The following is a 21940-nucleotide window of genomic DNA, read 5'->3' as shown; positions in this document are numbered from 1 at the left end:
CAGCAGCAGCAGCTTGATCACGGTGCCTTGTTCCAGCCGGAATCCGTCGGAACCCCTCTCCACTGGTTGTTTTATTTGCCCTCTAGAATGTTGTGCTCGCTTTTGACAGATTTAGAGTTTGAAGGATCTCCAGTGCTTTTTCCATCCTGAAACACCCACACACACTTGAGAATGTTTTGCAACTGTATGATTTTTTTAACGTGTGTTTTTTTTATTACAGGGAAACCAGTATTTTCATGAAAGAATTCCTACCTATTTACCAATACCGAGTTCCTTCAAACTCTATTTATGATTTTAGAAGATATTGTATATAAGTGATAATGGTATCTGTTGTTATAAACGTGTCTCAATGCATATAATCATATTTCAACTAATTTTATTATTACTTCTTGTTTCTTTGCACTATATTTTTAAAATATTCCTCATTATTAATGTGTAGGATTAAAAAATTTATAATAATATTATGCAGATAAGAGCATTCAGGTGCCATAGTTTTTGTTAACACATGGCGTATAGAAGTGCAGGCATGTTTATAAGTGCATATTACAATTAAATAACTCAAATATTCCATAAACATCCCCAGTTGAAATATACCAGGACAAAATTGTTTCTTACACAAAGAACTCAAAAAATCTTTCACACAATAAAAATAGCAATAACATTTATGGTTATCTCTGTAAATAAAATTTGAAAAAAAAAAAAAAAAAAAAAAAAAAAACAGCATGGATTGTAATCAGGATCCAAACTTAAACTTTGATTTGGTTTATAGTTTCTTTTCCTTTCTTTCTTATCAATTTACTCAAATTAACATTTTCATAGCCAGATTACTTGTATTTTTGAAATGTAAGAGACATCAATGTGATATCTTTGTAGTAGAAAAAAACACATACTTACATGAATTGAAACTTGCAAATCGGATTTTAACATTGAGATGATTTACTCACCAATTCACATGCGATGGAAAGGCTAATTTCATCATGAAAGAACTTCAAAAGTAATAATAATAATAAAATAGTAATAAAATATATGAAATAGAATCAGATTTTCAATGTCGAAAAATTTAATATGGATGTAATTACCATGAAATGCATAGTTTTTTATTAGCTACAATACTTGGAATTGTGCTGTATGAAAAAGACATACTTTCTATTTGATTTTAATTTAAATATATTATAGAAGTATAGAATTACAAATCCCTCTCTCTCTCTCTATATATATATATATATATATACATATTCACATATTTATCAATTTGATCATGTTCTGAGATGTGAGAGGTGTGAAGTCTCGTGGTGGACTAGGTCAAGGAGCTCTGACTCTGAGCAGGTCAGAGCGTGGTCATGGGGTGGGGTGGGGTGGGGGGTCCCTCCCCTCCTCCCTGGGGTTTGATGCCCACCCCCATGCCTGTCGTATCACGGATACTCTCCCTCCCTCCCTCAGTCTTTCAGTCAGTCAGTCACTGCCTTGGTGCACCAGAATGGTGGTCCGGCCCCTCCCCTGCCTGCAAAGGTTCAACCCCCTATGACCACTCAGACTACACTGATATCCGGTTGATACCCCCCGCAAGGCCGCAGAACAAAATGAGGCGATTGCGCACTTGCATGCAGCAACTGTACCTCGGAGGGGCGGAGTGCAGAGGCTGGCTGGCGATTGATGGATGCTCTGGAGATGCTCGAGGTGTTTGCATCATGAGCTGGGCGATGGCAATGCTGGCTGGCATGTGACTTGAGTGGGTCGTAGTTCTCAGCCAGAAGCGCATCTCCCTAAGCACCTCCTCGTCTGTGACAGCTGCACTGGTAAGCTCTCTTGCACTGCAGCTCGGAAATGCCACCAGTTGACAGTCGATGGATCATCTCGTTTCGGTGCTGTTGGGAAGGTGGCGATTCCAGAGGTGCAGGCAGTCGGGTACTGGTTGCAGCTATGCAGGCTGTGTTACGTACTAATTGGTGCTGAGGGTGACGGGATCGGGTGAGACTGCGTGACAAGATGGTGTAGTTGACCAGATTTGACTCATCCGTGATTATTCACGGATTGCTGTACGCAGTATCTGGGCTTGAGGTCGTGCTGATTGATCGAGGATTTATGAAACTCAGTGCTTGGCAATTGAGAGAGCTGGGGGTGGGTGATGGAGAGCTCGGGGAAGAGACTGTGTGGGAGAGAGAGAGCGAGAGCGAGAGCGAGGGAGGGAAATTCCTGTGTCTTTATAACATTCCTTGCTAGCTCAAGTTGCGATATATATATATATATATATATATATACATACAACTTCAGGGATCTACCTTTGGACGACTTCGCCACTGCAGCTGTGAGTAGTATTGATTGTTGTCGCTGCCTATATTAAACTGGCGGTTACATGTTGTCTTCTCATTTGTAGTTTCTGGAAGTACTGCGCGGAATACTGTCGAGTGTCTCACATTCCAATGTGCGAGCTTACTGTTTAAAAGCTTTGGTCATCCTCTCGCATTGCTCGTAGTTGGACGTCCCAGCTACTGTCCGGTGACGGCCCCTTTGTTGACGACGACCGAAACGAAGAGTTTTTTATTTTATTTTTTATTTTTTGAAATTATTGTTTTACGTGCTGGTGTTTGTGTGAATTAGATGATGGAAAACTACGGCACTATAGCCGTGCTTCGAGCTTTTTGCAATGGCAGCCAACTCTAGGAACAGCGTTGGTGAACGATGCAGTAGGCGGAAATCACATGGTCACCTCCCAATAAACCGTGTGATGGGAGCGTTTCGGAAGGGCGGAGCAATGCCCGTAATTTGCCTCTTCAGTCATGCTGCAATCTTGGGCTTGTTGATTTTGGCAGAATCTGCCGCGCCAGTTACGTCACTCTCGCCGGACACTCATACACTTCAGCTTTTTCAGCTCTCCGCGGACCCATCTCTGCAGACTCTTAACTGGACAGATCGAGACCCATGCCTTGGTCGTTGGACTGGTGTTTCTTGTGATGAAGTAGGATTCGTGCGGGAGATTGTCCTCGAGGGTATGCATCTGACAGGCCCTATCAACATGTTGTCAAACCTCACGCAGCTTCGTCTTTTAAGCTTAAAAGATAATGCGCTTAACGGATCCTTGCCGGACATGATTCACTGGCGAAATCTTCGTCATCTGTACCTGCACAACAATAAGTTCGAGGGTCCTCTTCCAGATTCCATTGCAGCTATGGCCAAACTGTTGCGATTCACAGCCTCTAACAACCAGCTCTCGGGTCCGATCCCAGCAACGATCTCGAAGCTTGCACATCTGGCGACGCTGCGGCTGGAAGGCAACCAGTTTTCTGGATTAATTCCGCCAATTCAGTTGGTTAATCTTAGCGATTTTAACATCTCTCATAACCAGCTGGTTGGATCTATACCCCCGTCTCTGGAGAGATTCGGAGCGTCTGCGTTCCAGCAGAATCCCATGTTGTGTGGACGAATCCTGTTTCCTAGCATAGTCTGTGATGGTGTCATGCCCAAGACTGTTCCATCTACGCAGAGTACGGACCCTGGAATGAACCTTGAGAAGAGGAAGCCGGGTTTAAGCAGGGGTGTAATCATCGCCATCGTGTTCGGCGATGCCGCCGTGTTTCTCCTCATCTCCGTTAGTTCAGTGGCTTATTACTGGCGTAAATGCCCTCATCGGCATGACGATGAGAAGTCGCCAAAGAAGCTGGAAGAGATGGACATGACTTTGACGCACTACTCCCCAATCAAGATTTCTAGTGAGTCCGACCGTGGCAATCTCGTGTTCTTTGAGAACAGCAACCGGTTCGAGCTCAGCGATCTCTTGCGAGCATCTGCTGAGATGCTGGGAAAGGGTAGCTTCGGCACTACATACAAGGCAGTGTTGGAAAATTGTGCCGTTATTGCGGTGAAGAGGATGAAGGAAGTTAATGCCTCCAGCAAGAAGGATTTTGAGCTAAAGATGGATGCTATTGGGAGACTCTGGCATCCTAATGTGCTCCCATTGCGGGCGTTCTACTTTGCGAAAGAGGAGAAGTTGCTGGTCTACGACTACGAGCCCCATGGCAGCCTCCATTATTCTCTCCATGGTGTGAAAAATCTTCAGAACCCCCATTAGTGACTATCTTGGTGAGCTTACGGTTACCGAGGTGGCGATTTGATTGGGTGCAGTACTTTTAACCGTCGTTTTATATTGTTTACTCCATTTTCAGGAAATCAACGGCTGGATCGAACGCCACTAGATTGGTCTCAGCGGTTCAAGATTGCGCTGGGAGTAGCAAAGGCTCTGCGCTACTTGCATTGCGAATGTGGGAAGCAAAAAATTGCCCACGGGAACATCAAGTCATCAAATATCCTCCTCGACGAAAATCATCGCCCCTTGGTGGCGGATTTCGGCCTTTCTTTGATCTTGTCCCCCACTGCTGCAGCTTCAAGAGTTGCTGGGTACCATGCCCCTGGACATGCGGACATGAAAAGAATATCTCAACCATCCGATGTCTACAGCTTTGGTGTGGTGAGTTTCTGCGCATCTTTCATTGCTCATCCTCTAATTCAATTTATGATCTCAAAACGGATTTCGACGTGGCGAAGAACAATACATCTTATTAGAAATTGGTGAGCTGCGAGGAGAGGCTCACAGGAGGCAAACGTTGTGAATTGAGCAGGTGATGCTGGAGCTTCTGACTGGCAAATCCCCCGCATCTTTCCATCCCTCGGAGAAAGGAATCGACCTGCCCAAATGGGTGCAATCCGTGGTACGGGAGGAGTGGACTGTGGAGGTCTTCGATGTGGAGCTCAAGCGCCACAAGGATATCGAGGAAGACATGGTGTCCATGCTGCAAACGGCGCTGCTCTGTACGGAACCGATACCAGAGCGGCGACCTAAGATGACCGTGGTCGTCGCCTTGCTTGAGAAATTGTCCAGGGACCAATCCCATTTCTACGACAACAATACCCCAACTTGTCAATCTCCTGCGGCCTCTGAAGCTGATACATCTGTCTGAGTTGTCCAAATTAATTGGAACTTACTAATCCATCAAAATCACAACTCCACGATGTACGGCATTTGTCCATCCATTATTCTACGCTTCGTATAGAGCTGCAGAGTTAGCACATGGACGTGCAACATATATGTATATGTTCGTGCATATTTATTCTACGTCGGCACCGTCACAACGTTTCTCTACACAAAGGATAGTGCGGTGTGAGTTTCATGATTGATTGCTGGTTCTGTTCAACGCGGTTGTGTATGTTCCAAGAAATGCATCACCATACCACCGGAACCGAGAATAGGCAGTCACCAATCAGCAGACGACGATGCGTGTGAATCTGAGCTTAACTAATCAAAACGCTGAAGATTGCCGTATTTGTGATATCGAGTTGTGGCATAAAACAGTCACTGAATTCTGAATGTTGCACCTCATGGTCCCTAACAGCAATCCACAAGCCTGAGGAAGAACTTTCACAGCTCAGTGCAGAGTGCTCATTCGTTTGTAAAATCACCAAACATGTTAAGAGAGAAGAAAACAGAACCAAATGGTAATCTGGCTTTGGAATATGCAAATTGCCGTGCTAAAACGAAAGCATGGATGAGAAGAAGAGGGAGCGAAGCAATCCCGTTTGAACCAGTCAGTGAAACAGTTGCTCCTTTGTTTCATAAAGAAGATTTCATGCGTTGAAGGCTCTTGGTCCACCCCACCCAACCTTCCTTCCAAAGCAATCTTGCATTACGAAGTACGACGAGTGACGGAATGGACGAACGAGAAAATTCATCCGTCCGTTGGAGACACCGCTAATTTGTCGTCGACCTATTCCGAGAAATCGAAGCAGGTCTCGGTTGTAAGCTTGCTCAGCCATCATCAGTACATCAGGATTTGAGGGGATTCGGTATTGTGCCAGATGCAGTAGGAGCAGAAGGCGCAGGACGGCGGGGCTGTTACGGGGACGATCGGGCTGAGGCAGCGGGAGATTGCGATGATTTGCTAGGAGAATTTATGTGGTGAGTAAGAGGATTGAAACATGCGGCTCGCTCTGTCCCGGTGTTGGAGGGGGTGAGAATTGAGGGGTTGGTGGTGGGCATTTGGAGCGGACGCGAGCCAGGGCTCCAAGGGGGAGACGGGCAGGCTGGCGTCTCCGGCGTCTCCGATGTCGGGGAGGTTCTGCCCCTTTGACAGTTCGGAGAAGACCTCGAGTGTCATGTTCAGGGCGACGTTGGATGACGAGGAGGAGGAAGTGGAGGAAGAACCGACGCATTTGAACACGAATACGTGCAGCTTGTATCTGGTGGTGTCGACGGACAAGCTTACGGCGAGGTACACGGGAGATGGTCGCCATGGGCATGATGTTGGCGCCATTCAATCCAATAGGCCTGCGCCGTGCCGTCGGTTGATATACTACTTCGAGATGACGGTCAAGGACCGGGGGCAGAAGGGTTACACTACTATAGGGTTCACCGATGAGCATTTCAAGAACTCGCGGCAGCCGGGCTGGGAGGTGAACAGTTATGGCTATCACGGAGACGACGGGAAGCTGTACCGTGGGCCGGGGTCGGTAGACCTGTATGCACAGGGGTTTACTGTGGGGGATACGGTGGGCGCTGGCATCAATTATGCCGCGCAGGAGATTTTCTTCACGAAAAACGGCAAGGCGCTGACGGGCGTGTATAAGGATGTGAAGACGCCGTTGTACCCGACCATCGGATTGCACAGCCTCAATGAGAAAGTGGAGGTCAATTTTGGGCAGCGGAAGTTTCTGTTTGATGTAGAGACGATGATTTTGGAAGAACGAGTTCGGAGACAATGTGCGGTAGAGAATTTGCCTCTTCCTCCTACCGCCAGCCATAGCATTGTGCGTGCCTTTCTGGTTCACTACGGATACCATGACACTCTTACTGCATTCGATGCGGCATGCGGGGCTGCAAGTGCGGACGGCTGCGTGGGTTCTATTGCATTGGGGGAGCTCCTTCCGCAACAGGAAGCCAATGGCGTGGCGGATGACAACATGTTTGCCTTGGACCAGCGGAAGTTATTACGGCGGTTGATCAGGGAGGGCAATGTGGAGGGTGTACTCATAAACCTCCAGGAATGGTACCCGCAGGAAAAGGAGGAGCACTTCTCTAAAATCCTATTTCTTTTGCGCTGCCAGAAATTCATCGAGTTGATAAGAACGGGGCATGTGGAGGATGCTGTAAATCTGGCGCGATCGCAGTTGGCATCATTCTTTGGAAAGAGCAGAGACCAGGATCTACTTCTGCATGATTGTTTAGCATTATTGGCGTATGAGCGGCCCCAAGATTCCCCGATGGCTTATCTTCTCCAATTTGGTCAACGGGAAGTGGTGGCAGATGCAGTGAATGCTTTTGTGTTAGGCACTAATCCCTCCACGGCAATCGTAGATAAGACTGGAAAGCGTCCTCAATCTGCATTGGAAAAGCTACTCCGACAGCTTACAGCGTGTCATGTTGAGAAGCGTCTTCTCAACGGAGGCCAAGGTGAGGTGTTCCGACTGCATCGTATACTGCAGGGAGGCAAGGACGGGGGATGGTAATGTGGAACACCTGGAAATCTCTTTGTCTGTAGTCTGTGCCAGACTTGTTTTCAAATGTCTCTATTGAAGTCGCTGTCGCAAGCAATGGGGGTGGAGGGGCAGAGGAGAGGGTAGCACAGCATGTAGATAGCATAGAGAGTGAGCTAGACATAAGGTTCGATTAATCTTCCAATTGATAAATTCTCAGGCCGGATCCTTTGGGAGTCAGAATTGGCTTTCCTTGGAACTCTAAATCACTCTTAGCCAAATATCATTTGAAAGTAGGAAGTGTGTGCTCCATCGTTTGATTGAACTCCACTCTCGGCAGTTTGCATCGTCTCATGCATTTGAAGTGTTCATAATAGACTGCACAGCTTTTTAGTAACGTGAGACCTCCGGCTTGTGTTTATGGCTCTAGTAAGAGTGTGAAGCCTGCCTTCTTATAGTGTCTGGCTGTCTGAGGACTTCCTTCAGTAAAATCTGAACATTAAAATCATATTGTTGCTAACTACGAGTGCATCATGCCTCTTCGACAGTTGGCTGCAGGGCTTTTTGACATGATAATATTATGGCTGATTCCTCAGTCAGTCAGAGTCAAACATATTCTTTTCATTTTAGAAGTTCGATTTTCCATCACTTCGATTTTCTGGAGTTGTAGATTGTGAATCATATATCTTAGTGTCGCGTTTGTGATCCAAGGTGGACAGAAGTTTAGGTTTAGAAATATTTGTTCATGCATTTAGCTTGCCTTCAACGGAAGAAAGTAAGGAGGTGGGGATTGCCTTCAACGTTTGTGCGAGTATCCGGGTTTGTGCAGGGATTTGCGGCTTAAGCTACGAGGGTTAGTAAGAAAGAAATTGGGGCGAATGGATTTTTATTGAAAGTTCGAATAAAGAAACCTATTGCCGTGCAGTGCACTTCGCACCAGACTATCAACTTGGTCCACCATGAAGAGTCTTTCTCATTCCGTATACAACAGCTGACCACTAGTAACTGGTGGTTTTTCATGCTTACTCTTTTTGAAATCTCTGCCTTTGAATTTGGAACACTTTGTTGTTAACTCTTTTTAGCGACAGTGGACTATTACGGTGGTATTCAGCACGGTGAAGTTTATAGGAGCTTGCCAGCATGTTGTTCTGATCAACTCTGCATGATAATTCTGAACGGATCGTTTCAATCATCTTAGGATGAGATGTACTTGGACGGGATTATGATGTTCAGTACACTAGTTGGATTTCAAATTCTCATTAAAAAGTACCATGAGCTGAAGCTTGAGTAGCAGCTGTTCGACAATTCGTGCTTCTCCCTCGTGTATCGTGTACAGCAACATGAATATGCCAAATAGTCATTTTTAAATCTCAACAATTGTGTAAGAGATCAGCAGCAGTTCTCATTTTAGACCTCACCAAGCTTAATGCTGACGCAATCTGAGCAACACGCCCAAACATCTTGATTAATTGGCATATTGATTATACAGTAGATGTGGCACGCTGTAGTTGAGGGTTAACTCGATGAGAAGAATAAGTGTCATCATGTTAAACCACAAATGCGCATGTTACACCATAATCGAACCTGTCCTCAGTACTAGTCCGTGTAATCCTTGATCTTGTGCGAAGATTGGCAGCTGATGACGCGCTTTCAAAAAAGGAAATTTCAAATGAGCTATGACATTGATGTCTAAGATTGAGCACAAACCAAACTGTACGATGCGGAACACGTTTGTAGTTGTCAGTTTCGATTACAGTGAAAGTCTGCCCCAGGAGTCGTGGAAGAATTGTTGCCTAATCTTAGAATTCTGTCTCTAACAAACCGTCAATCAATCCAAAATCCAATGCCTGCATTCACCACAAGCAGTATCATTACGCTGTCACATTATTATTGATATTAATAATATTACTTGCTTTTTTTATAGCTTTACTTACTAATAGCACTAAGCTCAAAAATGAACAGAAGATAAGACTCCTCCGTGACAGAGTCACAATCGTTAACGCGGAAGAGTACGAGACTTCATGTGATAAAGATTAAGAACCTCAGCAGCAGAGAAGAAATAATCTCGCTCTGTAAACTTGCGCACTCTTTCCAAAGGTTGATTGCAGAATGTTGAATACATCTTGTCTATTTTCTGCACAGAATTTTTAGATATCAGTATTTTTGATGGTGCCAGTATCACTAGTCAATAATCATGATTCGATGAATCGAAACTGGTGGAGAGACTAGTGATAAAATGACTAAATTGACTTTCAAGTGACTTACATCCCGAGAGGACATGACTTCGTTCACTTGTCTTCTAACATCGTCTGCCGTTCCCTGACAATCAATAACACCAAAAACATGGCGATTGTCCAGCAAAAATGAGAAGGTATTAAAACTGTCAGAATGACCGGAGAGGTAACAGTATGAACGCGAACAAACTGATGCGACAGCACGATCGACAAGGTCAGTGCGAGTAACGACCACTCGAGAGGAGAGGAGTCTAGAGACAGCAAATAGCAACAAGGAATGAAGAGCAATAAACTCAAAACTTATAAACTATACAACTTCAGTTCCAAGCTCTCTTAACAGCAAACGAGAAGTTAATAACGAATAGCTGAGAAGTAATACCCCGCAGCCTCCTTGGGGTTGATGAATCATGATACGAGCGTTCGGCATTGCGAACCGCTTGCCTTTTTTGCCTCCTGCAAGTAACAGCGCACCCTGGCTAGCAGCTATACCAAAGCAAACAGTGCTAACATCTGGCTTAATCTGCATTCACATAAAACCAACATACTGTAAAAAAAACTATTGCAAACTCTGTTATTGACCTTGGAATGCATCCATGGAAGGCATAATAAGAATTCAAATGAATACAGACACGTGCTGTCCCCTACAAATTGAACTTCAGTCCACATCCCGTGACTCACCCATTGCATAGCATCGAATATAGCCATAATTGAATAAGTGCTGCCACCTGGACAGTTGATGTACATCTGCAATTTTTCAGCCAAGTCGTGTGAGAAGCTCGTCACTCTAAATCGCAATACGAACCCAACTCGTTTCTCTCCGAAGATGCGTGGGTGGGCGAACCCTAATCAAATTGGACAATTGGAACTGGTGGGGTGGAGTAGAAACAGTGAGACAATCCTATCTAACAATACTTCAAGAGCAACGCCAAGGATCAATAGGATGGTAACTCAACCTTAATTTCCTCCTCGTCATTGATAGCAGCTAGAGTCAGAAGCTTCGAAATGACCGACTGAGCCACCTGCCGAACGAAGCAAGACCCCGCAACATACCCATGTCACTCTTTCCAGCGATGAACTGATTGTGGATTTATCAGGATTTTAAAAAATGTAATCCAAAACCGAAACCAACCTCGTGAACTCATACCTCAGAATTCACAGAAGATCCTACGAAGATAATTCGATTACGGAACATGAGAGTACTCAAGTCCACGGGACCGGAAGGCGTGAGAACAGCGGGCATCATTGGCGGTGCTCCCTTCTTCGCAGCCCTAATAGTATTTGCATGGGAAGCTCTAAGAGCCAATCCTCTCCGGGAGACAACGGCAGCACCGGAGCTCACAGGGTTCACACTCCGCGGCACTGCACATCCCTCCGACGGTTTCAAGCCTTGCAACGAGCCCAGTTTACAAGGCCGAGCGTGAAGGGACACTCCGAGGTGAGCTGTCATGGCCATCTCCGCCGAATCCCCAGCAGCAGCAGCAACGCGTTGCGACACAATTCCAACGCAACCTGATCCTGCCCGCTCCTCCTGCTCCTGCTCCTCCTCCTGCTAATGCTTTTGCCAATGCCGCAATGTGATACCTGCTGTTACTGATAACCCTGCGTCTCCGTCGGACGAGCCCCCCCTTCGCTGACAACTCCGTCCATATTCCTCGTCCTTCTACACTTCGTTCGTTGGTCAATCGTGCACTTTCCAAGCTCTCCGCTCTCGTCTCACCAAATACTCACCTACAATTCTATCATGCTTCACCAAGTACTTTTACTTTTTTCATTTTAATTATTGTTTGAATTCCTCCGTAAATATATATATATATATATATGAAATAAAGAAAACGACAAGCGAGAACATGTAACTTCTTTTAGAGATAAGAAAACCCTGCTTTGTAATATTCATATGCTAAATTTAGTAAGTTTGAATATAATTTCAAACTTTGTTACAACGTGATGTGATCAATAAGATACACTAAAACTAGGGAATTGCTACATGGACCCCCCCTCCATGCACTCATATATTGTAAAACTTTTATTTATACCAAAAAGATTTAAGAGAAATTCACAATAAAATATACTTTTTATATTATATTTGGCTTGATCTATGGCATTTTTTTTTTGTTGATAAAATTTCACAAAATCTCATAATACATCTCATGTAATTCTTTCACTCACTTTTAAAATTTCATCAATTTCATTTTTTAAAAGAATTATTGTAATTTTTTATTTAATTCCACAAGTTTAATTGTGTGAATGAGTGCATAGCACTGGGTGTCCACGCAGTAGAGGGGTATTCACCTCGCAGGTCCCTAAAACTAATGGATTCATCTTTTCTAGACACATTTCAAAAGCGTTGGAGAACAAACGAGATAGATGCACCTAACAGACCGGTGTAATGCCATGACTGAACACTTCGAAATGCCCACTTCAGTTGTGATGACATAAAACAAACAGAAATTCGCTGAAGCAAATTATATTACTTAGTTGTTAATCACATACGTGATTTCAAATCATCCGTGATATGCAAATTAACACGGTCTACATTAATGTGTACCGAACTTCAATCGTTACATGTAACCCTATGATAGCAGGAATTAGGTCTGGTATGCACTGTTGTTTTCCATTCCATAACTAGGAAACTTTCAAGAATGTGACAGACGATTGAAAAAATAAAAGCTAAACCACAAGACTCCTGGCAACTCCTACAAAAGATGCAGCAATCATCATGTAAACGAGGGGCGGAAGGGAGACTAGAGTCTAACCACGGACCTAAAACGTTGGTGGAGGCTGCTGCAACATACCGCCAATTTAAAAACATATTCAAGCACATACATTATAGACAAAAACAATGGAAGCATCACCAAGAGTCCTCACAATGATCAGTGTGTAGGCCACCACCTGGTTTTGCACCATATAGTAAGATTAGGACGGGTTTTAATGCAGCACGATAAAAATGTTGGAAACTTTGACATACTTAATACTGCGTGATTAGTTCAATTTCTGGAAGCAGAGAGTCTGCAACAAATGGTAAGATCCTTAGCACCTCAAAAAACTATGGACCAGCTTCTCCCGCCTCGAATGGCCCCCAAACACCCTGTCATCAAGTCTCCATGTCTGAAGGGCCTTCGCCTTCAGCACCAACTCCTACGCCTCCTCCACCTGAAACATCCTGCCGCTCAATGACTGCGGGATTTCTTTCCTCTTCCACTTCAATCTTGGTCGCTTGATCATCCTTGGCACCTTCCAATGACTCAATGTACGCCTGAAGTGTCTTAGAATCAAGAATAACGAAAGGTTCTCCAACACCAACAATGGCTACCCCACAGTTAGCACTGCTAAGCTCCTCTTCTTGAAGTGATTCCTTCACAGCATGAAGAGCATGACGAACTAACTCCTCCTTCGAGCAGTCCATAAAACTCTCGAATTTTCGTTCCAAGTATGTTTTTGCAGCCTGTGAACGGGATCCAATAGCAAACGCATGGAACTCAAAGTAGTTTCCAGAAGGGCAGTTCTGATAAAGGTGGGGACCAGTTTCATCTAGTCCTGCAACAAGAAGACCTACACCATATGGTCGCTTCCACGAACGTTGCGTACACACCTGTGAAAATGGGGGAAAAAAAAGGTTTATGAACAAAAGGAACTGAGCACATCAAGAATCAATTATCACGACACAAAAATTGCCACATGAACATTTTGGATTAACGAAATGATCAGCAATGTGCAGCAAGAAAGCGATGATATTCTAGTCAAAACGATCAGATATTCTATGTGGGATTAAAAAAGGAAGACAACTCGGCACATTGCTAATTATGGTCATTACAAATTACACGTTACCTTAAAATACAATCATGAGAGGAAGAAGAAGAGCGAGTAATTGTGGTTGGCTGAAACAAGATATGTAAATGGAAAAATTCACAAAAAGATCCACCTAAATACAAAGTCGTTAGACCTGCTGCTATTTAGAGCCCAGTAAGGCAGCACAACCCAATTTCTTCATATAGTGCATCTTGAGTACCATCCTAACTACAGTTTTCATCTTACGCGCAGTCACAGTCGCGTTCCGCATGCCGAAAACGCAATGAGGCTTACAGTGCACCGGGTACGTCCTGGTACTGATGTCTATTACTTGAGAAAGAAAGTGCTTTCGAATTGCTTAAGCTGCTGACTTGGTAATGGTACCATCGTGCTGTTCGCTACGATAACACCCATCCCTGATATTCGAATATATTTGACCTAGACCTAAATGAGAGAGGAGCGGATTCGGAACAACCCAAAAGCTTTGAATTCGACGATCAGATTTTGATTCCGCAGTGGCTAGACTCAGCATCAGGGTAATTAGGATATTCCAATATGTGCACTAAAAATGTCCTCCGCCCGGACAAATTTTTGGTTGAGAAGAAAACCTCCAAACGCCACACAAACCAATCTAACTGAACACAGTGAAAGCAGAATCAATCACCTGAGCCTTATCTGCAACTTGAACCACCAACCGGCCGACGGGGAGAGGCGACTCGTAAACAAATTTATGATTGATGCACTCCGATCGCATGTACCGAGACAATACACGCCCGTCAGCGGTGAGCCCCGCCATAGCAATCCCTATGTGATTATCAATCTTGAACAGCTTTTTCTGGTGCGACGAAAGCTCCGACGATGCCTTGTTCACCGCAGCCAGCACCACATGCGTCTTGGATCGGAGCCCAATCGCGGCGCTCCCCTGTTTCACGGCCTCCATGGCATATTCCACCTGGTGCAAGCGCCCCGCGGGGCTCCATGTCGTCACGTCCGTGTCATACTGGTTCCTAAACATCCTCACCCACTCACGCACGCTCGCTACAAACCCTACAAACCGCGACCTAAGCAAGGCAGGCCCCCCCTTCTTCGACTTCGACTTCTTCTTCTTATTATTATTATTCTTCTTACGCCTCGTCCCGTCTGCTTCTCTGCGCCAGGTCACAGCCCTCGGGATCAAGAGTGCAACGAAGAGGACGAGCTCCCGCAGTTCCAAAGAGAAGGAAGCGCTGGCGATGAGAGGAACTGTTCCCTTGGCGCCCCGTCGACGTCGAAGCAATTCCAGCAATTTGGCGATGGCCACGAGGAATGGAGCAACAACAACAGCCGCAACAACAATAATAACAACAACAATTAAGTATGCTTGCTGCCCAAGCTGTTGCAGACGCCAGTCGTGCTTCATACCCTGACTCGACCGACCAATCCGGGTGTCCTCGGTTCAATTCCCAAGTATCTACTTACATCCCTCTTGGGTGAGGTGGCTCATTCATCCATTTATTCATTCCCGATTTAATTCATCCATGGGTGTGTGTGTTTTTGCTTCCTCCTAGAACTTGCATTACTTTTGCTGATTTTATATAGGGTCCATTGCAACTTCATTATGCTTGTTTTATGTTAGACTTCAAACATGGTGATTTATGTATGCATTATCATTTGTTTCTTTATAAAATCGTTTACTTCCTCAATAAATAACATAATAATGTTTTACTGCAATAATCTGTTCAAGTGAAGTTTTTGTTTATAGAATATTTCAATTAATTTTTTCCATTCAATGAGGCTTAATTTTTCTTACACATGTTTTATTAGGAAATTTTTTCATGTTGTATAGGACTGAAATATATAGTTGACCTTATATTCATGTTTTTGTTATGTGCACTTGATCATTGTATTTTTTTTAAAAAGAATAGTATAATGATTTACACGTAATATGAATATAATCAGTAATATAGGTTTTTATTAAGTACATTAATAGAGTATTCTTATACTCTATATATGTATATATAATGTGTATGATTGAGTCACACCAAAATCTAAAACAACAACAGTCTTCTCATTACTTAATATGTATCACTATTTTTTCATTTCAAGTACTCTACATTGCTATTTTGTCAATTATCATGAATCTTTCAGTTTTCTTGTGTACAATTTATTTCGCAAAGCAGTAGCAATTAACTCTTTACCAATGCCATCAAGATACAGTATTCTTGAGATTACACACAAGCCCAATAAATTTTGCATTTTTTTTTCTTGAAACAATAAATAATTCTTGTTCTTGTAATTTAATCTGGTTAGTAGTCAAAACATAGATATTCATGCACATTTATAACTCTTTAAAGCGTGATATTAGATTCATATTTGCATGGCAGTATATATATATATAAATTGGAAATTATATATATATATATATATATATATATATATATAATTTCCAATTTATTAATTTATTGTCAAATAACTTTATTTTATTTTAGTGTGTATGTATATAAGATTGAAAAGATCTAAGGTTGAAGAAGTTTGAGAAGGTTTGGACTTATGGTTGAAAGAAAGAGAGATTCTAAGATTTTCTTAGAGCTTACAGAATTTTGAGGATGCTAAATTGACTTGTTAGAATAGGAGAAGCACTGAGTGCACTTGTTGTGTCTTCTACAATGACTTATAATAAAGTTTATTGTTTAATTATTTTAAACTTGATTCTAGTTTATTGGAGGGATTTTCGTAATATGAGAATTTGAGAGTGCATTTAAAAAAAAAAAAAGCTATTTTTGTGTAGAAATTTAGAAAAAAAAGTTTTTTAGAATAAAAAAATAGATCATCGAACTTGAGGTGGTCTAGCATAGATGTAATCCAAGAACAATAACTTTAGAGGATTATACTTGAACATATGTATAAAGAACCTACTACTTTAAGTTATACTGTTATTTTTAGATACACCACAATCGTTTTAGTAACATTCAAAGATGTATTTTGAGTAAACATTTAATGTTCATCCTAAAAATTTGATTCCAAATTAATCATGTCAAAGCTGCTTGAATCCTTTCTTTTTTCACTAAATATTGATTTAAATATATAGATATACATAATTTATGAAAAAAATCTGTAATTTATACAATTTTTATACTAACACAATATTTGATAAAGAAATGTTATATAGAATATTATTTTAAGAAGTAAAATTCAATAAAATACAAATAAAAAAATACTTTTTTACCCAAGATTATTTTCAATATATATATATATATATATATATATATATTACCTAACAATTCTAGTTTACTTTTCATAAAAACAATGAAATCTTAGTATAATTTAAATATAATGTTCACATAAATCCATATTTTAATTAATCTAAAATCTAAATGCATTAACATAAATTATTATATATATATATATATATATATAGTTCCCATGCTTTAATGCTTAAACATTAGATGTAACCATCATTTATTTTAATTCAATGATATAATATTAATAATTATACATACATAAAATTCTATGCAATTGTAATTAAAATTTGTAATTTAAGAACCGTTGTATGCTAATACAATATATTTTTTTTGAACAATAATTTGATTAGTCTGTATAATGTTACATATCAGATATATACAGTTTTAAATATTAAAATTCAAATTTATGACTATTTTTATTACAATATATCAAAAATAAGAAACTCTTATATGTATACTTTCTATGGGAATATGTATTAAATTAAAAGTAAAATTAATATTGTTTTTGTTTTTAAACATATTATCAATTTGGAACCTTCATCAAACTTACAAGTTTACAAATTATGCACTTTAATTTATCAGTATTTTTTTTTGTAAAACATGGTTAACAAAAAAGCATTCAGGTGAATATGAATATGTTGTTTCACGGTTATTGTTGATTTGGATTGATTGCAAATTTTTAATACTATTTTTTATTAATTGATATTGAGTATTCTATTTCTTTATTTTTGTATAAAGTTAGATCTACAAATATTCTATGACTTGTTTATTTTATTGAGAAGTAACAGCTTTGCATATATGTATATTGGTATTAATCAAATATGTAGTCGCCCAAATATAATTTTGGAATGATTGATTATTTTCCTCAAGATTACTTCATTTTATTTTTGTTTTGTAATTTATATTTATTTGATTGATAATGATGTATGTGCACAGTTGTGTTGCTATTGTGATAGAAGCCGAATTATGTTGTCTTACAGATCTATTCTTTCATACACAAATACATGCAATATATCTATATATATATATATATATATAATATCTTTTTCTCTATTAATCATGAATTGAATTTTTTTTCATTTCAGTAGTCTTAAGAATTATACTGATATTCAGACTTAGTTCTGTAAAAGATTGAAATGACCTCAATTCGGCAACAAATGAACACCAATGTCTTAAGGATGACGTACATCTTTTTTTCGTGGTTGGTTGCAGATTAGAGGAATATTCGAAATAAATTCCGATGAATAAAAAAGTAGATTAACCAATCTCATTACGATAACGATTTTACAAGCTTACTTGTACATTGAAGTCGCCACTTACATGCTAAATTTACAAATTAAAAGCCACCCATACATCATGTAACAACACACATGACAATTTCAGAATTGCGCACTTGTTGTACAGAAAAGGAACAGCCCTGGCACATGAAGATGTAGAATTCCAGTTCCACCCCAAAGATGAGTTGGAGCTCCGAGGGTTGAAGAAAGGTAACTGTGAAGAAGCTATCAAACAAACAAGCAAGCAAGCAAGTAACCAAGCAGGTAACGCTTGATTGTGGAGAATTGGTTTGTGATTCGTTTCCAACTGTGGTGAGCACTGCCCACAAGCAGATTACACACACCCACACAGTGCAATCGGTCTAGATAATACAGTCACGATGAAAACGTGCTTGCAAAACCAAGAAACATGCATGTCTTGCAGTGAAAATGATGATTTGCCCACTAAAAGACCCAGAAACATCAGCTGCTGTGCAGTAACGTCACTTGACGGAGCAAAAGTATGACGGGGTCACAAAAACTCAAAGTGTTGCTAAGTTTATATTAGTATTAGTTCTGTAACCATTCACAATCAGCACCCTCTCAAACAACGATAGACAGGTATTGAAGACACTTTGGATGTTAAATTACAGCATACAATGTTTCTGAGTGAAATCCAAGTGCTCGGGTTACCATCTAAAATCTTCGTCACTCCAGTTTACCCACACACACACACACACACACACACATACACAGCAACAGCGAGTATGACCGAGCATATCCTTTAAAAGGGATCACATATGGTTCAAATTTAACAACCAACTGTGTTCATTATCATCTCAGTGTCATGGTACATACTGAAGGCAATTTTTTCTGGCGAAAATCCAAAGGACTCAGCCTGTTCTTGATTACGCTATACTATCCATATAATCGCTATTCTTTTTATGTCTGTGACAGAGATCAGGATGTGAAAGTGACAAAACCAACATAGGACAAAAATTTGGTGAACGAAGACTACTGGAAAAATGAACACGAAGACACCAGTTGGTAAAATCATCGCCTGCACCTCTGAATACGTCTAACACCCTGTTCAAAGAACGATAGTAGATCACAATTTATCGATGCCCCGCTCATTAGTACATTGGGATACCATCGATTTGCTTCACGTAATATGGGTTTCCAACGGGAAGCCGAGAGAACGATGCTTGGGATCGATACACAGGCCGCTCATTTAACACCGTGGTGTACTTGCTGCTGGAGTCCTCGTAGAATGTGCGAGGACTGTACTCACGATCAGCCGTGGTGATGTACTCGGCGTCGTGGTGTCGGTGCCCGTTGAAAGACGGCATACGGCGTACAGCGTAATAATCGAGGCCACTACCCGTAAATTCTGGCCGTTGGTCTGGAATGGTGCTGATGTACTCAGCCTCGTGGTGTCGGTGCTTGCTGAAGGACGGCAAGCGACGGAATCCTGAGTAATCCTTTGCTTCGTAATCCTGGCCGATATGCCCAGCTCCGTCGTAGTAATTGACCTTCCCGCTTGCAAATGAGGGGAGTCTTCCCAAGCTGGGTCGACCGCTGATCTGCATAGCGCCAGAGTTTGAGCGGACATGGCTTCCGTTTCGTTCGACATCGCCGCGGTAGTCGCCTGACCTGCCCCTGTCCAAGTTTGGATAATCGCCTGATCTGGTCCTGTTCATACTCATGCGGCGGCTGGACTTGCGCTTGTCGTCATCGTCGTCGTCGTCGTCGTCGTCAGCTTCATCGTCGTCATCGCCACTGATCAACTCGCATTTCTTCTTCACAGCTCGTTCAGCCTTCTTCAAGCACCTGTCGACGTCGATACCCTCGCCCCTAACAGTCACCCTAGAGGCGTACTGGTCGCAACGAACAGACTCTACTCCTTCGACCTCACCCAGCTCCTCTTGGACCTTCTCCTTGCATTTGTCGCAACACATGGGCACCTTGAGAACGATCACAGAGTCGTCCGTATCACGCTTAGATCCAGCAGAAGACTTTTGGTAATCACCGCTGCTCTCACGATACGGCTTCCGGTACTCTACACCCCGCGGTGATTGCTCGCTGCTTCGGTATGGTCTGCGGTACTCTCCTAGCAATTCTGCTGTACCATACCGACTTCGACCATGCCAATCCGAAACTTCTCCGTATGGCCTTTGATATCCGTTGTGCACTTCGGAAGTGGCACTGGAAGGATAGCTGAAGTACCTGCTAGACTCTCGAGCTTGGCGCTGATCGTAGCCAGTGCGGTAACGGTACTCTGGCTCTTGTTGGCCTCTCCAAGTCTACACAGAACAAGCAGCGTACGATCATCAAAAAGGTCACAAGGGCGCTCACAAACAAAACAAGTTGACTACCACCAACAAGACCACAGCAACTCTTTATTCATTTAATCTGTCTACGATAGCCCAGTAAAGATTTAGACACCGGATACGAGCTGCTAATCAATGAAGATTTCTATTTTGCACTGTACGATGCAAGCGGCGCCGCATTGAATGTGTCAAAATAGTTCTTAAACTTTATCAATGTTTTCTCTCTCTCACTCAAGTCAACGCAGATATCATCGCTACTAAAACTCCTGAAACTATAGCCTTCAAATGCACACCTCTGTCCTCTACAAGATCATTAGTGCACATCAGCATTACGAGCATATATCTTGTGTCGTTCAATGTATACAGACTGCTCAAGATGCAACAGACCTCCTGAATGCGGGCCATTATCCTGAGCCGGTTGCGCACAGTTCAGATCTCCAAGCCTCACACAGAACACCTGGGCAAGTGATTCAGGAACAACTCCACCGGCACTCACAGCGCAAAATGTAGTGACTAAAAAGCAATTTCGGTCTTCTCTCAACCAGAACAGTAGCTCTGCTCTTACCAGGGATTACCAGAACAGTTCTGGATCACACCTATGTTACCTGAACTATTGCGAAAGGGCACTATTTGTCTTACGGCTTAGACAAACCAGACATAGACCAAGTAGAGCAGGAATGAACAAGTGAGTGGAACAAGGGAATGCTTCAGCTTCTAAGTATGTCGGGGACTGGAGAGGGAGGACGGCACTACTATCCGTGTGGCTTGATTAGGTTGGGTACCAAAAAGGTTGAAACATGAATATCCCACTATCGAGGCCGCTGCAGAGCCTGACAAGAGCGAGCGAGACAATGAAGGACCTGAAGATCATATCATGCTAAATGGGGTAGGACAGAATCGGGGACAGGAGGCAGCAGATCCCCTCCGGACATGGGCCAAGTCACGCGTGGAGTGTCAGAGATTTTTCAGCATGGCCCTTCCGCGTGGCTCCATTTGCTGCTTTTAAGCTCTTTCAACCTCTGCAATGTCCTTAACGTATTCATCCAGTACCCTTGGTTGAGTATCCCCAGCTACGATACACTGGCTAGGGTACTTGTTGAACACAACCTTCTAGACGGTGTTCGTGGATTCAGTGGAAGAGTTCAAGGAGATGGTGTGAATGCTTGTATCAAAGCTTCTGAAGATAATATTGGAGGGAGGTGGCAGGATCTGAGAGATTTGATAAGTACTTCAAAGATCGAGATGAATTGCACGTTAGCCGTGTAATGCGCTGTGCGAGGTGAACCGACACACCTGAATCAGAGTTCCTGGGGGCCCAGGTAGCTTACTCTCTCGAAAAGTTTTCTCTTGTAGTTGTGTTCTGCCATGCGTAACAAGTTTCGGAAAACTCCACATTCACCCATGCTTTGTATTCGTAGAAACCCCTCTCATTGGAATTAAGAATGGCAACATTCTGGTGAGTCAAAGTCGCTAGAAATGTCAAGCGATGTAACCCTCCTGGGAATAATATCCCCTACGTGTCATTGGATCCTCAAATGTGACTCCAAGCTGGATTGCCCACTCATATCGCTCATCACAGTGTTGATTGGTGTTGAAAGAAGTCAGAATTCTCAAGGGCGGAAAAGGTCTTTGGGGGTGAACCTACAGATTGC

The 21940-nt window shown here is 42.4% G+C and overlaps 5 protein-coding genes across 8 annotated transcripts; 2 read left to right on the top strand and 3 right to left on the bottom strand.

The window, feature by feature from the left end:
• Positions 1-1605: 1605 nt before the first annotated feature.
• LOC112277380 (putative leucine-rich repeat receptor-like protein kinase At1g68400) lies at positions 1606-5140 on the top strand. 3 transcript variants are annotated; one of them, XM_024509594.2, is made up of 4 exons: positions 1606-1796; positions 2599-4037; positions 4161-4462; positions 4614-5140. In XM_024509594.2, the coding sequence occupies exons 2-4, from the start codon at positions 2645-2647 to the stop codon at positions 4950-4952; spliced, it is 2034 nt and encodes a 677-aa protein (XP_024365362.1). In that variant the 5' UTR covers positions 1606-1796; positions 2599-2644; the 3' UTR covers positions 4953-5140. The 3 variants fall into 3 exon arrangements, with proteins under 3 accessions (XP_024365362.1, XP_024365364.1, XP_024365363.1); XM_024509596.2 differs by lacking the exon at positions 1606-1796 and adding an exon at positions 1827-1968; XM_024509595.3 differs by lacking the exon at positions 1606-1796 and adding an exon at positions 1850-2305.
• A 649-nt stretch (positions 5141-5789) lies between these two features.
• On the top strand, positions 5790-8385 carry LOC112277381 (ran-binding protein M homolog). The gene has a single exon (XM_024509597.3). The coding sequence runs from the start codon at positions 6094-6096 to the stop codon at positions 7492-7494; it is 1401 nt and encodes a 466-aa protein (XP_024365365.1). The 5' UTR covers positions 5790-6093; the 3' UTR covers positions 7495-8385.
• A 499-nt stretch (positions 8386-8884) lies between these two features.
• On the bottom strand, positions 8885-11249 carry LOC112277383 (ATP-dependent Clp protease proteolytic subunit 6, chloroplastic). Its single transcript, XM_024509599.3, has 7 exons — positions 10840-11249; positions 10649-10714; positions 10374-10439; positions 10075-10215; positions 9727-9780; positions 9503-9595; positions 8885-9308 (listed from the first exon to the last, which is right to left on the bottom strand). The coding sequence occupies exons 1-7, from the start codon at positions 11146-11148 to the stop codon at positions 9261-9263; spliced, it is 777 nt and encodes a 258-aa protein (XP_024365367.1). The 5' UTR covers positions 11149-11249; the 3' UTR covers positions 8885-9260.
• Positions 11250-12143: 894 nt separating this feature from the next.
• Positions 12144-14796, bottom strand: LOC112277382 (proteasome subunit alpha type-1-B). Of its 2 annotated transcripts, XR_002968375.3 has the most exons (3): positions 14146-14796; positions 12730-13284; positions 12144-12584 (listed from the first exon to the last, which is right to left on the bottom strand). XR_002968375.3 is itself a non-coding variant. In XM_024509598.3 (2 exons), exons 1-2 carry the CDS (start codon positions 14494-14496, stop codon positions 12787-12789), a joined length of 849 nt encoding a protein of 282 aa, XP_024365366.1. In that variant the 5' UTR covers positions 14497-14796; the 3' UTR covers positions 12604-12786. The 2 variants fall into 2 exon arrangements, 1 of the variants encoding a protein (XP_024365366.1); XM_024509598.3 differs by lacking the exon at positions 12144-12584 and having other exon boundaries at positions 12604-13284.
• Positions 14797-18759: 3963 nt separating this feature from the next.
• Positions 18760-21036, bottom strand: LOC112277218 (uncharacterized). The gene is made up of 2 exons (XM_024509297.3): positions 20676-21036; positions 18760-20261 (listed from the first exon to the last, which is right to left on the bottom strand). Exons 1-2 carry the CDS (start codon positions 20691-20693, stop codon positions 19092-19094), a joined length of 1188 nt encoding a protein of 395 aa, XP_024365065.1. The 5' UTR covers positions 20694-21036; the 3' UTR covers positions 18760-19091.
• Between the last annotated feature and the right edge of the window lie 904 nt (positions 21037-21940).

The sequence above is a fragment of the Physcomitrium patens genome, chromosome 25 (assembly GCF_059467195.1).
Source record: "Physcomitrium patens ecotype Gransden chromosome 25, ASM5946719v1, whole genome shotgun sequence".
Classification (NCBI taxonomy): Eukaryota; Viridiplantae; Streptophyta; class Bryopsida; order Funariales; family Funariaceae; genus Physcomitrium; species Physcomitrium patens.
The sequence above is the reverse complement of the archived record's forward strand: the minus strand, read 5'-3'. Positions and strand labels throughout refer to the sequence as shown.